We start from the raw sequence: 12,674 nt of genomic DNA, 5'->3' as shown, positions 1-12,674 counted from the left end.
TTTTCCCCCCTGCTTCCCATTGCTAGGACTTCCAAAACTATATTGAATAATAGTGACGAGAGTGGGCACCACTGTCTTATTTCTGATCTAACAGGAAGTGCTTTCAGTTTTTGTTTTTTTTCCCTGAGAATAATGTTTGCTGTGGGTTTGTTTGTCATATATGGCCTTTATTATGTTGAGGAAGGTTGCTTCTATGCCCTTTCTATCTGGAGAGTTTCTATCATAAATGGATGTTGAATTTTGTCAAAAGTTTTTTCTGCATCTCTTGAAATTATATGGTTTTTATGTTTCAGATTTTTAATATGGTGTATCACATTGATTGAAGAATCCTTGCATCTCTGGGATAAACCCCTCTTGATTATGGTATATGATCCTTTTAATGTGCTGTTGGATTCTGTTCACTAGTATTTTATTGAGGATATTTTACAACTATGTTTATCAGTGATATTGGCCTGTAATTTTCTTTTTGGGTGGTATCCTTGTCTTGTTTTGGTACCAGGGTGATGGTGGCCTCATATTAATAGAATGAGTTTGGGAGTGTTTCTCCCTCTGCAATGTTTTTGGAAGAATTTGAGGAGGATATATGTCAGCTCTTCTCTAAACGTTTGATAGAATTTGCCTGTGAAGCCATCCGGCCCTGGGTTTTTGTTTGTTATTAGATCACAGTTTCAATTTTAGTGCTTGTGACTGGCATGTTCATAATTTCTATTTCTTCCTGGTTCATTATTGGCAAGTTGTACTTTTTTAAGGCTACAGCTATACTTTAAGGTATTATATGCAAAGTAAACTATTACTTGATTTAATATATATATTACATTTATATTTATTCACAATAAAATGTTTATATACTATATAATTGAAATCTAATTGATTATATATGAATATTTAATATATTAAACAAAATACGTTAAATATGAACAATAAGTGGCTTCCTGGAGGCATTGACTTGAATCCCTTACAAGAAGGAGGGGGTGGGAATTGGCAACATAGTAGTGTCATCTTGCTAAGAAGAGAAAATACATTGGAATTTGGGATGACTGACACGGACCAATGTCCCTGGGCACTCATCCTCAGTGCCCGCCTCCTTCCTTCTTGGTAGCTTAGCAATAAGCAAGTTTGAGTTAGATCACAGGGAGAAGAGCTTGACATGGATGGAGGCTCTGGGGTTCTCAGGTCACACATAGAAACTCACCTAGGACACTGTCCTTGTTTCTTAGGCATCTGCCAGCTCCTGCCTCCTGTCTGTAAACACACAGGGGCGTGGGAAGTGGCTCCTCTGCTAGACCCCCTCCTTGGTGCATGTCCTGCAGTCATGCCTGACCTGAATATGTTTCTATACAACTCAGGATATCCTGAGTGCCCTGCTCCTCATCTACTTATAAAAGGCCAGCCTCCAACCTGACTTTAAATAACACAGCAGTCTGTGCATATCAGTGTCTCTAAGGGAGGACGAGGGTGAAGGGAATATTCACAGCCTGGGTGCTTTCCAGTAAAATCTGCATCTCATCCACAATGTCACAGAACACGTCCTATGCTGGCATGCTATGCGTCAGATACAGACACAAAGGAAGAGGGAACGATGACCTGGAGCTTCCAAAATAGATGAGGAATAAGAGAGTTACAAAAGGACAGAAAACAAAATCCTTGTGTAATGCTTTTACAGTAGAGAATTCATATTTTAGGGTTTCCCTCGAAATATGAGCTTTGAGGAAAAAAGGAGACATTGTGCAAGTTCAGAAATTCAGCTACTCCCAGCCCTGTGTCCTGTAGCTTTCTGGTTAATTGTGATCACATGCTACTTGGGTCTGGGTCCCACAGCATCTATTAGGGCAGGATGAGTGTCCAGGAGTTTTCCACTGATTCCACAGGGAGTAGGTAAATGCCTGCCCTACCGACTCTAGTAAACATGACTCTAGTAAATCATGGAAAATGCACAGCAGAGCATGAATGGACCTTGGAGATGATTCAACAGAGTTCATTTAACAGTTGAGGAGACTGAGTAGATAAGAGAAAGTATTTTGGCCAATTTTCAGTCTCCTATGATGATGATCTGACTGCAGAAAAACAGGGTGGATGACAAGGTCTCCACTCTGGGAGTGGAGTTCAAGGTCTGGTTTAATTGGTTTCATTTCAGAAATATCATTTAGGGTGTTTTCTAGAGATGAAACTTTTCAAGAGGTTACAAAGAAAGTGCACTCTGGTGGGCAGCTGGGGTTCTTATTTTCTACTCTAGTACATACCATCTTCCTGCCCTTCAGGACACGCAACCATTTCTCCCACACTTACTCTTGACTCTGACAGGCTCAGGCTAGCTCCAGCCAGACTCTCTCACTCCCTCTCTCTTGCCTCCTCTTCCTACTTCTGATTCCCTTTCTAATGGTGCCATGATTTAGCTTTTCTCTAAATCCCAAGCAACAGGGATGAAAAGGCCCATGTCCTCAAGTGCCTTTTTGTTCTGAGATATTTAAATTTCTTAAATTCTAACACTTGAGAAAAAAAACCTTCTATATGGATAAGTCCATTTTATAGGTGTGTTGATATTTGTCTGCATGGGGTTGGCATCCAAACTCCAGGGACTCTCAGTGGCACCTGGCCTTTCCATTGATACCATTTTCGCCCCTCAGTGACCACACACAGGAAGGCTAACAGGATGATGGCACTTCTGTTTCCTTCTATACTATACTTTATCAGAGCTCATCAGTTGTGTTTAGCCTGGGAATACTTGTCAATCAAAAGCTGACAAGCAATATATACTAAAAGATCACAACCATCAAGTTGTTAACACCAATCATGGGGCTGGGAGTAAATGCACGAGAGGATTTAAGGTAAGGAGGCACAGTAATGACAGAAACTATTTCCACATTTGTTCCCCCCTAACCTGTGAAGAAAGCTGAGTGCTGAAGAATTGATGCTTTTGAACTGTGGTGTTGGAGAAGACTCTTGAGAGTCCCTTGGACTGCAGGGAGATCCAACCAGTCCATTCTAAAGGAGATCAGTCCTGGGATTTCTTTGGAAGGAATGATGCTGAAGCTGAAACTCCAGTACTTTGGCCACCTCATGCAAAGAGCTGACTCATTGGAAAAGACTCTGATGCTGGGAGGGATTGAGGGCAGGAGGAGAAGGGGACGACAGAGGATGAGATGGCTGGATGGCATCACTGACTCGATGGACATGAGTCTGAGTGAACTCCGGGAGTTGGTGATGGACAGGGAGGCCTGGCGTGCTGCGATTCATGGGGTCGCAAAGAGTTGGACATGACTGAGCGACTGAACTGAACTAAACTGAACCTGAGTTCCATACTTGGTTATTGTGGTGACATTCTTATTGGCTCTGGTGTCCAAGGCTAAGGTAGTGTTTCCTTAGATAAACCAGAGAAACTCCTTCTCCATAGAAACCTGCCTATAAATCAGGAATCCACCTGCCCTGCTATTTCCCAGGGGTCAGTCTGAGGGAGAAGCAGGATAAGTTTGCCCCGGGCTACCAAGTGTGAGTGCCTTTCTGGCTGACCTCCATAGCTGTCCCAGGCCCAACTTCTAACTCTTATCCACCATTTGGCACCTCTTTGACCCAGGCCATCTCAACAGACAAGAAGCAAAACCAAGCTAAGGAAGGAAGTAGGGAGGAGGCAGATCACAGCTATGACTTTTATGATGTGCTTTATGGTTTCCAAGCCACTTAAAGTCCATTATTTCCTCTGATCTATATAGTAGATTTTCCTTTAGAGATGGAGTCATTGTCCACTTTAAACATTCTGGATGAAAACGAAATCACTCACAACATAACTCATTTACTCAAGGCCCCACTGGAGATGGCAAAGCTGGGGTTTGGTTCCAGTTTCCTCTGAGTCCAGTTCCTGTGACATATCCTAGAGGCATTGGATGCTGTTCCCTCACTTCTGAGCAGATGCCCTGCCTTGGGGGGTGTGGGAAAGCTCATTCTTCCTGCTTTTCTTCACTCCCCCGATCGCAGCAACTTCAGCCCCGAGGAACAGCACAGAGCCGGTGGCTGACTGGGGCAAGGGTCAAGCTCACTCTGTACTTTAGGCTCAACTTCTCATTCTCTGGAGGCTTGAAGGTAAATTTTTGCAGAAGTGAAGTAAAGAAAATAAACAACTCAGTTCTGGCCAACTGTTCTCCAAGGCACATCCGCTTTCCTAAAAGACAAAAATATGAGTACCTGCTCAGTTGGTTTGTGCCAGCAAGGACTGAAATCTTCCACCACATCTTGCAAAACCTGAGCCAATGGCAGGCCTGACTGGCCCTGAGCCTTTACGCACTCAGCTTATTTAATCACGACCACCTGGGGTAACCTAAGCCCAGTGAGGCCATTCCACAATCATACACTCCAGTGCCTTCAGGACTCAGATGGTCGAGCAATGGTGAAGATGCAGGCTGTGGATGAAACAAGTGAGCAGCCAAGGTTGACCTATAAATGTGGTCTAGCCAAAAGTCTTACAAAAATCCATTAGCAAACGGTAAGGACAAAAGCAAAACTCTGTGTTTACTTCTCTCAATTTTCAAAAAATATGTTGAAAGTTAAAAGAAAGTAAATGTCAAAGCAAGGTTTTCCAAGTATGAGGCATCTTTGCCCTATGTCAAGTATCCCCCATCATGACCGGGAATCTTCCTGCCAGGGCTCCCCATGCAGGGCCAACCTCATCCCATCCTACCTGTGTTTGCCTGCTCTAGGCTTCCCCCAGCCCCTCCTCTTCACGATGCCTTCTTCCTCAACTTGGGCAACAACACCCCACAATAGACTTTATCATCATCTCTCTTGTGGCTGTTTTAATAGCTCACTTTCTCCCTAATTAATATATGTTCATGGCAAAAATGAAAAAAAAAAGTGTGAAAAGTATAAAAATGTTAAAACATATTTTAATCCCCAAATCCAGAAAAAACCCTTGTTAACATCTTACATCTTCCTCACTATCTCAGTAAAGATTCTCCTGGATATCATCAGTGGGATTACCCTCTGAAGTTTATTCTGAGCACAACTTTTGCTACTTTTTGTTTCCCCATGTAATAAAATATTCTTGGAAAATGGTTAATGCAGGATGCCTCTATTTTGTACTCTGCCTGTATCCAGTTGTTGAGAAATCTAGAGTTTCAGATAGATTGAAAACCACAATCAGAAAACTAACCAGTCTGATCACATGGAACACAGCCTTGCTAACTCAATGAAACTATGAGCCATGCTGTGTAGGGCCACCCAAGACAGACAGGTCATGGTGGAGAGTTCTGACAAAACGTGGTCCACTGGAGAAGGGAATGGCAAACCACTTCAGTATTCTTGCCTTGAGAACCCCATAAACACTATGAAGAGGCAAAAAGATAGGACAGTGAAAGATGAACTCCCCAGGTAAGTATGTGCCCAATATGCTTCTGGAGAAAAGTAGAGAAATAACTCCAGAAAGAATGAAGAGATGGAGTCAAAGCAAAAACAACACCCAGTTGTGGATATGACTGGTGATAGAAGTAAAGTCCGATGCTGTAAAGAGCAATATTGCATAGGAACCTGGAATGTTATGTCCACGATTCAAGGCAAATTAGAAGTGGTCAAACAGGAGATGGCAAGAGTAAATGTAAACATTTTAGGAATCAGCAAACTAAAATGGACTGAAATGGGTGAATTTAACTCAGATGAACATTACATCTACTACTGTGGGCAGCAATCCCTTAGAAGAAATGGAGTAGCCATCATAGTCAACAAGAGTCCTAAATATAGTACTTGGATGCAATCTTAAAAATGACAGAATGATCTCTGTTCATTTCCAAGGCAAACCACTCAATATCACAGTAATCCAAGTCTATGCCCCAACCAGTAATGCTGAAGAAGCTGAAGTTGAATGGTTTTATGAAGGCCTACAGGAACTTCTAGAACTAACACCCAATAAAGATGTCCTTTTCATTATAGGGGACTAGAATGCAAAAGTGGGAAGTCAAGAAACACCTGGAATAACAGGCAAATTTGGCCTTGGAGTACCGAATGAAGCAGGGCAAAGGTTAATAGAGTTTTACCAAGAGAATGCACTGGTCATAGCAAACACCCTCTTCCAACAACACAAGAGAAGACTCTATACATGGACATCACCAGATGGTCAACACCAGAATCATATTGATTATATTCTTTGCAGCTAAAGATAGAGAAGCTCTATACAGTCAGCAAAAACAAGACCAGGAACTGACTGTGGCTCAGATTATGAGCTCCTCATTGCCAAATTCAGACTGAACTTGAAGAAAGTAGGGAAAACCACTTGACCATTCAGGTATGACCTAAATCAAATCCCTTAAGATTATACAGTGCAAGTGACAAATAGATTCAAGGTATTATATCTGATAGAGTGCCTGAAGAACTATAGATGGAGGTTTATGACATTATACAGAAGGCAGGGATCAAGACCATCCTCAAGAAAAAGAAATGGAAAAAGACAAAATGGTTGTCTGAGGAGGCCTTACAAATAGCTGTGAAAAGAAGGGAAGCAAAAGGCAAAGGAGAAAAGGAAAGATATACCCATTTGAATGCAGAATCCCAAAGAGTAGCAAGGAGAGATAAGAAAGCCATCCTCAGTGATCAATACAAAGAAATAGAGGAAAACAATAGAATGGGAAAGACTAGAGATCTCTTCAAGAAAATTAGAGATACCAAGGGAACTTTTCATGCAAAGATGGGCACAATAAAGGACAGAAATGATATGGACCTAACAGAAGCAGAAGATATTAAGAAGAGGTGGCAAGAATACACAGAAGAACTGTACAAAAATGATCTTCACAACCCAGATAACTGCAATGGTATGATCACACACCTAGAGCCAGACATCCTGCAATGCAAAGTCAAGTAGGTCTTAGGAAGCATTACTATGAATAAAGCTAGTGGAGGTGATGAAATTCCTGTTGAGCTCTTTCAAATCCTAACAGATGATGCTGTGAAAGTTCTGCACTCAATATGTCAGCAAATTTGGAAAACTCAGCAGTGGCCATAGGACTGGAAACGGTCAGTTTTCATTCCAATCCCATAGAAAGGCAATGCCAAAGAATGCTCAAACTACCACACAATTGCACTCATCTTACACGCTAGTAAAGTAGTGCACAAAATTGTCCAAGCCCAGCTTCAACAGTACGTGAACTGTGAACTTCCAGATGTTCAAGCTGGTTTTAGAAAAGGCCGAGGAACCAGAGATCAAATTCCCAACATCTATTGGATCATCAAAAAAGCAAGAGTTCCAGAAAAACATCTACTTTTGCTTTATTGACTATGCCAAAGCCTTTGGTTGTGTGGATCACAACAAACTGGAAAGTTCTTCAAGAGATGGGAATTCCAGACCACCTGACCTGCCTCCTGAGAAATTTGTATGCAGATCAAGAAGAAACAGACATGATTTGGACATGGAGCTAGACATGGAACAACAGACTGGTTCCACATAGGGAAAGGAGTACATCAAGGCTGTATATTGTCACCCTGCTTATTTAATTTATATGCAGAGTACATCATGAGAAACGCTGGGCTGGATGAAGCACAAGCTGGAATCAAGATTGCTGGGAGAAATATCAATAACCTCAGATATGCAGATGACACCACCCTTATGGCAGAAAGCAAAGAAGAAATAAAGAGCCTATTGATGAAAGTGAAAGAGGAGAATGAAAAAGTTGGGTTAAAACTCAACATTCAGAAAACTAAGATCATGACATCCAGTCCCATTATTTAATGGCAAATAGATGGGTAAACAGTGGAAACAGTGACAGACTTTATTTTGGGGGGCTCCAAAATCACTGCAGATGGTGACTGCAGCCATGAAATTAAAAGATGCTTGCTTCTTGGAGGAAAAGTTATGACCAACCTAGACAGCATATTAAAAAGCAGAAGCATTACTTTGCCAACAAAGATCTATCTAGTCAAAGCTATGGTTTTTCCAGTAGTCAGGTATGGATGTGAGACTTGGACTATAAAGAAAGCTGAGCACTGAAGTATTGATGCTTTTGAACTTGAGAGTCTGCAAGGAGATCCAACCAGTCCATCCTAAAGGAAATCAGTCCTGAATATTCATTGGAAGGACTGATGATGAAGCTGGAACTCTAATACTTTGGCCACCTGATGCAAAACACTGACTCATTTGAAAAGACCCTGATGCTGGGAAAGTTTGAAGGTGGGAGGAGAGGGGACAACAGAAGATGAGATGGTTGGATGGCATCACTGACTCAAGGGACATGAGTTTGAGTAAACTCCTGGAGTTGGTGATGGACAGGGGGGCCTGCTGTGCTGCAGTCCATGGGGTCACAAATTTCAGACACAACTGAGGGACTGAACTGAACTGAACTGAATTGAAAAAAAAAAAAAGAAATTGGCTTAAATTGCAGGAAATGAAAAATTTATTTTAGATGGCACCAGATAAGCCATATTATAAATACCCAAAATTCTCCTAGAAAAATCCATACATTGGGATAAAACTGCACCCTTAGAGTCAGGATCCAGGATTACATTACTGATTCCATCAGTAACCAGCTCTGGGCTCTGAGTAAATTGCTTATTTTCATCGACATATACAATTTTCACTTGTCAAACCTGTGAAGTAATTGCTCTCCTAAGTACTATATATGGCTGATCAAGGATACCAGTAAAACAGGAGATTTGAGTGTGATTTATAAGTCATGAAAAGGAGTGCTACCTTATTTCAAGGCTTCATCCTGGATTATGGGAAACACAGATTTTCTTCTTGGTGCATGTACTAACTTGCCATCACTAACTAACCTGATCAGTTGCTAGAAGTGAGAGAATTGACCTGGGGTTTTTGAGAGAGGATCTTCCTAATCTTATCTCCATGATTCAGTGATATCTCTGGAAATTGAGGACTCAGACTCTTGCCTTTCATGAAGATATCTGCTGCTTTGTTGGATCGAAAGGGAAAACTTAAATGAAGAAAAGAAAATATATGTTTGCATAACACCTTTGTAATCTCCCCAGCTGTGCATGTCTCCTAATTCCACACCTGACCTTCTTTCCAAGAGAAGGGAGGGTGCTTTTTCACACCCCGTTCCTTCAGGGAAACTTTCTTTATAAAGTGCTGGATCAGGTATGAGGCCAAGCAACTGAGCCCTAAAGATGGGAGTCTGGTGGGACTAAACCTGACGGCAGTGTTGACACTTTAAGTCAGTGGATTTTCCGGTTTCTATTTCCTGTTCTGCTTCGCTAGTCCTCGTTTAGTCACAGCTGAGGGGATCCCCAAATTGCTAGCTTGGTCTGAATCACTCTTCTCGGGCAGAAAGAAAGATAGTGAGATCGCCTGACTGCAATACTGGCCCCAATTTCCCCCTCTCCCCGAGCCCCCATCATTTGCAATGTGATTCCATATCCCTTCCCATAAAAATTGTGCTATTTGCCCTTTCCCTTGAACTGGGGCTCACAGTATGGCCTGCTTGGGCACCAGAATGCAGTGGGAGTGATGGTCACCAGTTCCCAGCCTGGCCCTTGGGAGGCACTGTGTGCTTTCCTCCCTCCTGGGGTCTTGTCTTCTATATGCACACCAGATGGGCTAGCTTGCTGGAGGAGGAAACTTGGAAAAGAGCCCTATTGTCCCAGCTGATGTCATCCTAGATTAGCCTTCAGCCAACTGACCTCCCTAATGGGCAAGAGAGGCCAGCTAAGAATAGTGGAGCTCTCAGTTCAACTGTAGCCTTGTGAGAAATAATATACACTTATCGTTTTAAGTCATTGAGTTTGCTACCTTTGTGATGCAGCAATCTAACAATTGATGCATATGATATGAATTTAGTGAATCTTAGAATGGAAGGGCCTTTAAGTAGGAAAATTCTAAGTGTGTTAGGGAGAACACTAGATTAGAACTATATATATAACCAACAAGGACCTGCTGTATAGCATAGGGAACTATACTCAATATTTTGTAATAACCAGTAATGTGGAACCTAGAAAGAAAAAGATATATATGTATCTATAACTAAATCTTTACCATGTGAGCCAGTAGCTCAGCTGGTAAAGAATCCGTCTGGAATACAGGAGACCTTAGTTTGATCCTTGGATCACAAAGATCCCCTGGAGAAGGGATAGGCTACCCACTCCAGTATTCTTGGGCTTCCCTGGTGGTTCAGTAGGTAGAGAATCTGTCTGCAAAGTGGGAGACCTGGGTTTGATCCGTGGGTTTGGGAAGACCCCCTGGCAGAGGGAGAGCATGGCAACCCACTCTAGTATTCGTGTCTGGAAAATCCCCATGGACAGAGGAGCCTGGTGGGCTGTAGTCCATGGGGTCACAAAGAGATGGACGTGATTGGGCAACTAAGAACATAGCTAAATCACTTTTCTGTACACCTGAAACTAATACAATATTGTAAATCAACTATACTTCAACAAAAATTTAAAAGAAACCAGAAACTTGAGTCTTCGGCCCTTTTACGCCAATTCCTTGGGCACATGACCTTGGATGAGAAATAACTTTCTCTTAATCCTAATTTCCTCTCAGTGAGAAAGGAGATACTAATCGTTTTCCTAACTGTTAATAATTGGGTTGCTGTAAGTATAAAATAAAATAATTTGCTTGCAAATGAAATCTGTACTAGGAAGGATGTGTTTCAACTCTAAATAACAAAAAATACAGTGAAGCAAGAAAAATTATAACACTTAAGATAAAACAGCTGAAACTCTGTACTATAATAAGAAACATAAAGCTCTTGTAGGCAAGAAGTCTAGGCTTCCCAGGTGGTGCTAGTGGTAAGAATCCACCTGCCAGTGCAGTAGACTCAGAAGATATGGGTTCAAACCGTGGGCTAGGAAGATTCCCTGGAGGAAGGCATGGCAATCCATCCAGTATTCTTGCCTGGAGAATCCCATGGACAGAGGAGCCTGGCAGGCTATAGCCCATAGGGTTGCAAAGAGTCAGACATGACTGAAGCGACTTAGCATGCACCAAGGCAGACAAGAAGTCTGGAAGGTTTTCCAACATTCTCATGTCTGCTTTCATATTAAAAAGTGACTTGTGCAAGTGAGCAAAGGTGGCAGAGAACCAGAGAAAGAAAGACGGAAGATCTAATTGGAATCAGTCCAGATACACGCAGGACAGCGCCCTATAGCAGAAAAGCCTGGGCTCTGTATCATGCCTACATGGGGTCAATTTCCAGTCCCTCCCTTTCTGTGCCTTTGTGGCATGATCAATAAGATTATACTGTCACAGAAAGTCAATGTATATTTAATTTAACTTAATGATAAGAAAATTGTTGCAAAATTCAGAGCATTCACTCACTGTAGCATTTAGTTACTTCCTTGGGAGATGTTTCTAGGAAGTGCATAGGCTTTATTTGATAAACCTGGTCAACACTGAGTTCAACCTCTGCTCTGTGAGCTTTATGACTATAGATACCACAGTTGACCCTGTTGAGCTGTAGTTTCCTCCCTTATCCCCAGAGTGGTGACTGGAATTTGGACCTTGTAACTTTAAGGTAGAACACATGGTCCTTAAAAGTTTCACTGGTTTTTTTCATACCTAATCATTGTCATATTCTCAGGGCTGCATAATTGACACATAATAGGTGCTCAGGAAACATTTATAGAATTAAGGATTTGGGAAATTATTTAAAATGATCTCAGCAACATACTTAACTCATTACCTGGTAAATACAAGACTTTTCCTTCCTCATTTCACAAAGTTATGAGTAAAACACCCCTTTGGAACTGGCTGGCTGGGAAACATGAGAGAAAGAGTTTTCTCTGCATTCTCTTTCATATATTTCAAGTTATACACCATGTAAATGTATTAACTAGATTTGTAAAGGATTGCTGTTATTCAGTCACTAAGTTGTGTCTGACTCTTTGCGACCCCATGTACCGCACTACACAGACTTCCCAGTACTTCACCACATCTCAGAGTTTGCTCAAACTCGTGTCCATAGAGTTGGTGATGCTATCAAACCATCTCATTAAAAAAAGTAAAAGGACCTCTTCAGGAAGAACATATTATAGATAGAATCTCATCTACTTAAGCCCATGGCACCTAGAGTCACTTGTAATGCCCATAATGATAAGGAAGCAGTCCCTTTACTGGAACCTCCCTTACCCCTTTCTTAGCAATTAGCTTTATGTTTTTGTGAGTGGGAAGCACTAAAAAGATCTTGGAACACTTTAAGTTCTATAAAGATGGTAAGTTCCCAATCTTCTTTTGTAGGTAACAGGCAGAGGCTAAGTTCCTCTCCCCAAAGTTCCTAGGGACTGAACAATTTAAAGCTGAAATCTCCATCAGAGTCAAGCCAGGGCTTAGGACGTAAGAGAGTGAATCCTGGTGATGCTCAGCCCAGGGAAACCTGCAGTGCACCCACAGCAAGAGTGAGTCATGCTAGGCAGGGCTATCTAGAGACATGCCAACTAAAGCAAAGCATCATAAGAAGAGCAGGGCTGAGAGAGCATCAGAAGAAGGGCTGAGAGAGGGACTCTGGGTTCCCACACTCCTATTTCCAGATACTCACCTATTGAAAAAGGCAGAAAGGATTCCCTTTTCTTAAACTGTCCATTTTCCAAGAAATGCTCTGGATTGAAGGTGTCAGGGGTGGCCCACTCTGCAGGGTCCCTGTGCAGTGCAGTCAGGTTGGTCACAACCACGGTTCCCTGGAGAAAGCAGGAGGCTCATGCAAGACATGACACACACAGCAGATGTGTGCCGAGGGGCAGCAGTCCCCCAGGCT

The 12,674-nt window shown here is 42.1% G+C and overlaps 1 protein-coding gene across 3 annotated transcripts in view; it reads right to left on the bottom strand.

Annotated features, from left to right (window-relative positions):
- Window positions 1–869: 869 nt before the first annotated feature.
- Window positions 870–12,674, bottom strand: part of LOC129655369 (cytochrome P450 2J2-like) — a 31,040-nt gene continuing 19,235 nt past the window's right edge. For all 3 annotated transcript variants that reach the window (XM_055585672.1, XM_055585673.1, XM_055585674.1), the window contains 2 exons: window positions 12,459–12,597; window positions 870–4,153 (listed from right to left, as the gene is read on the bottom strand). In XM_055585672.1, the coding sequence (XP_055441647.1) occupies window positions 3,975–4,153; window positions 12,459–12,597 (318 nt within the window). In that variant the 3' untranslated portion in view covers window positions 870–3,974. The remainder of the gene's footprint in view (window positions 4,154–12,458; window positions 12,598–12,674) is intronic.

The sequence above is a fragment of the Bubalus kerabau genome, chromosome 6, assembly GCF_029407905.1.
Source record: "Bubalus kerabau isolate K-KA32 ecotype Philippines breed swamp buffalo chromosome 6, PCC_UOA_SB_1v2, whole genome shotgun sequence".
Taxonomy (NCBI): Eukaryota; Metazoa; Chordata; class Mammalia; order Artiodactyla; family Bovidae; genus Bubalus; species Bubalus kerabau.
Note: the sequence above shows the minus strand (reverse complement) of the source record. Positions and strands in the feature narration are given on the sequence as shown.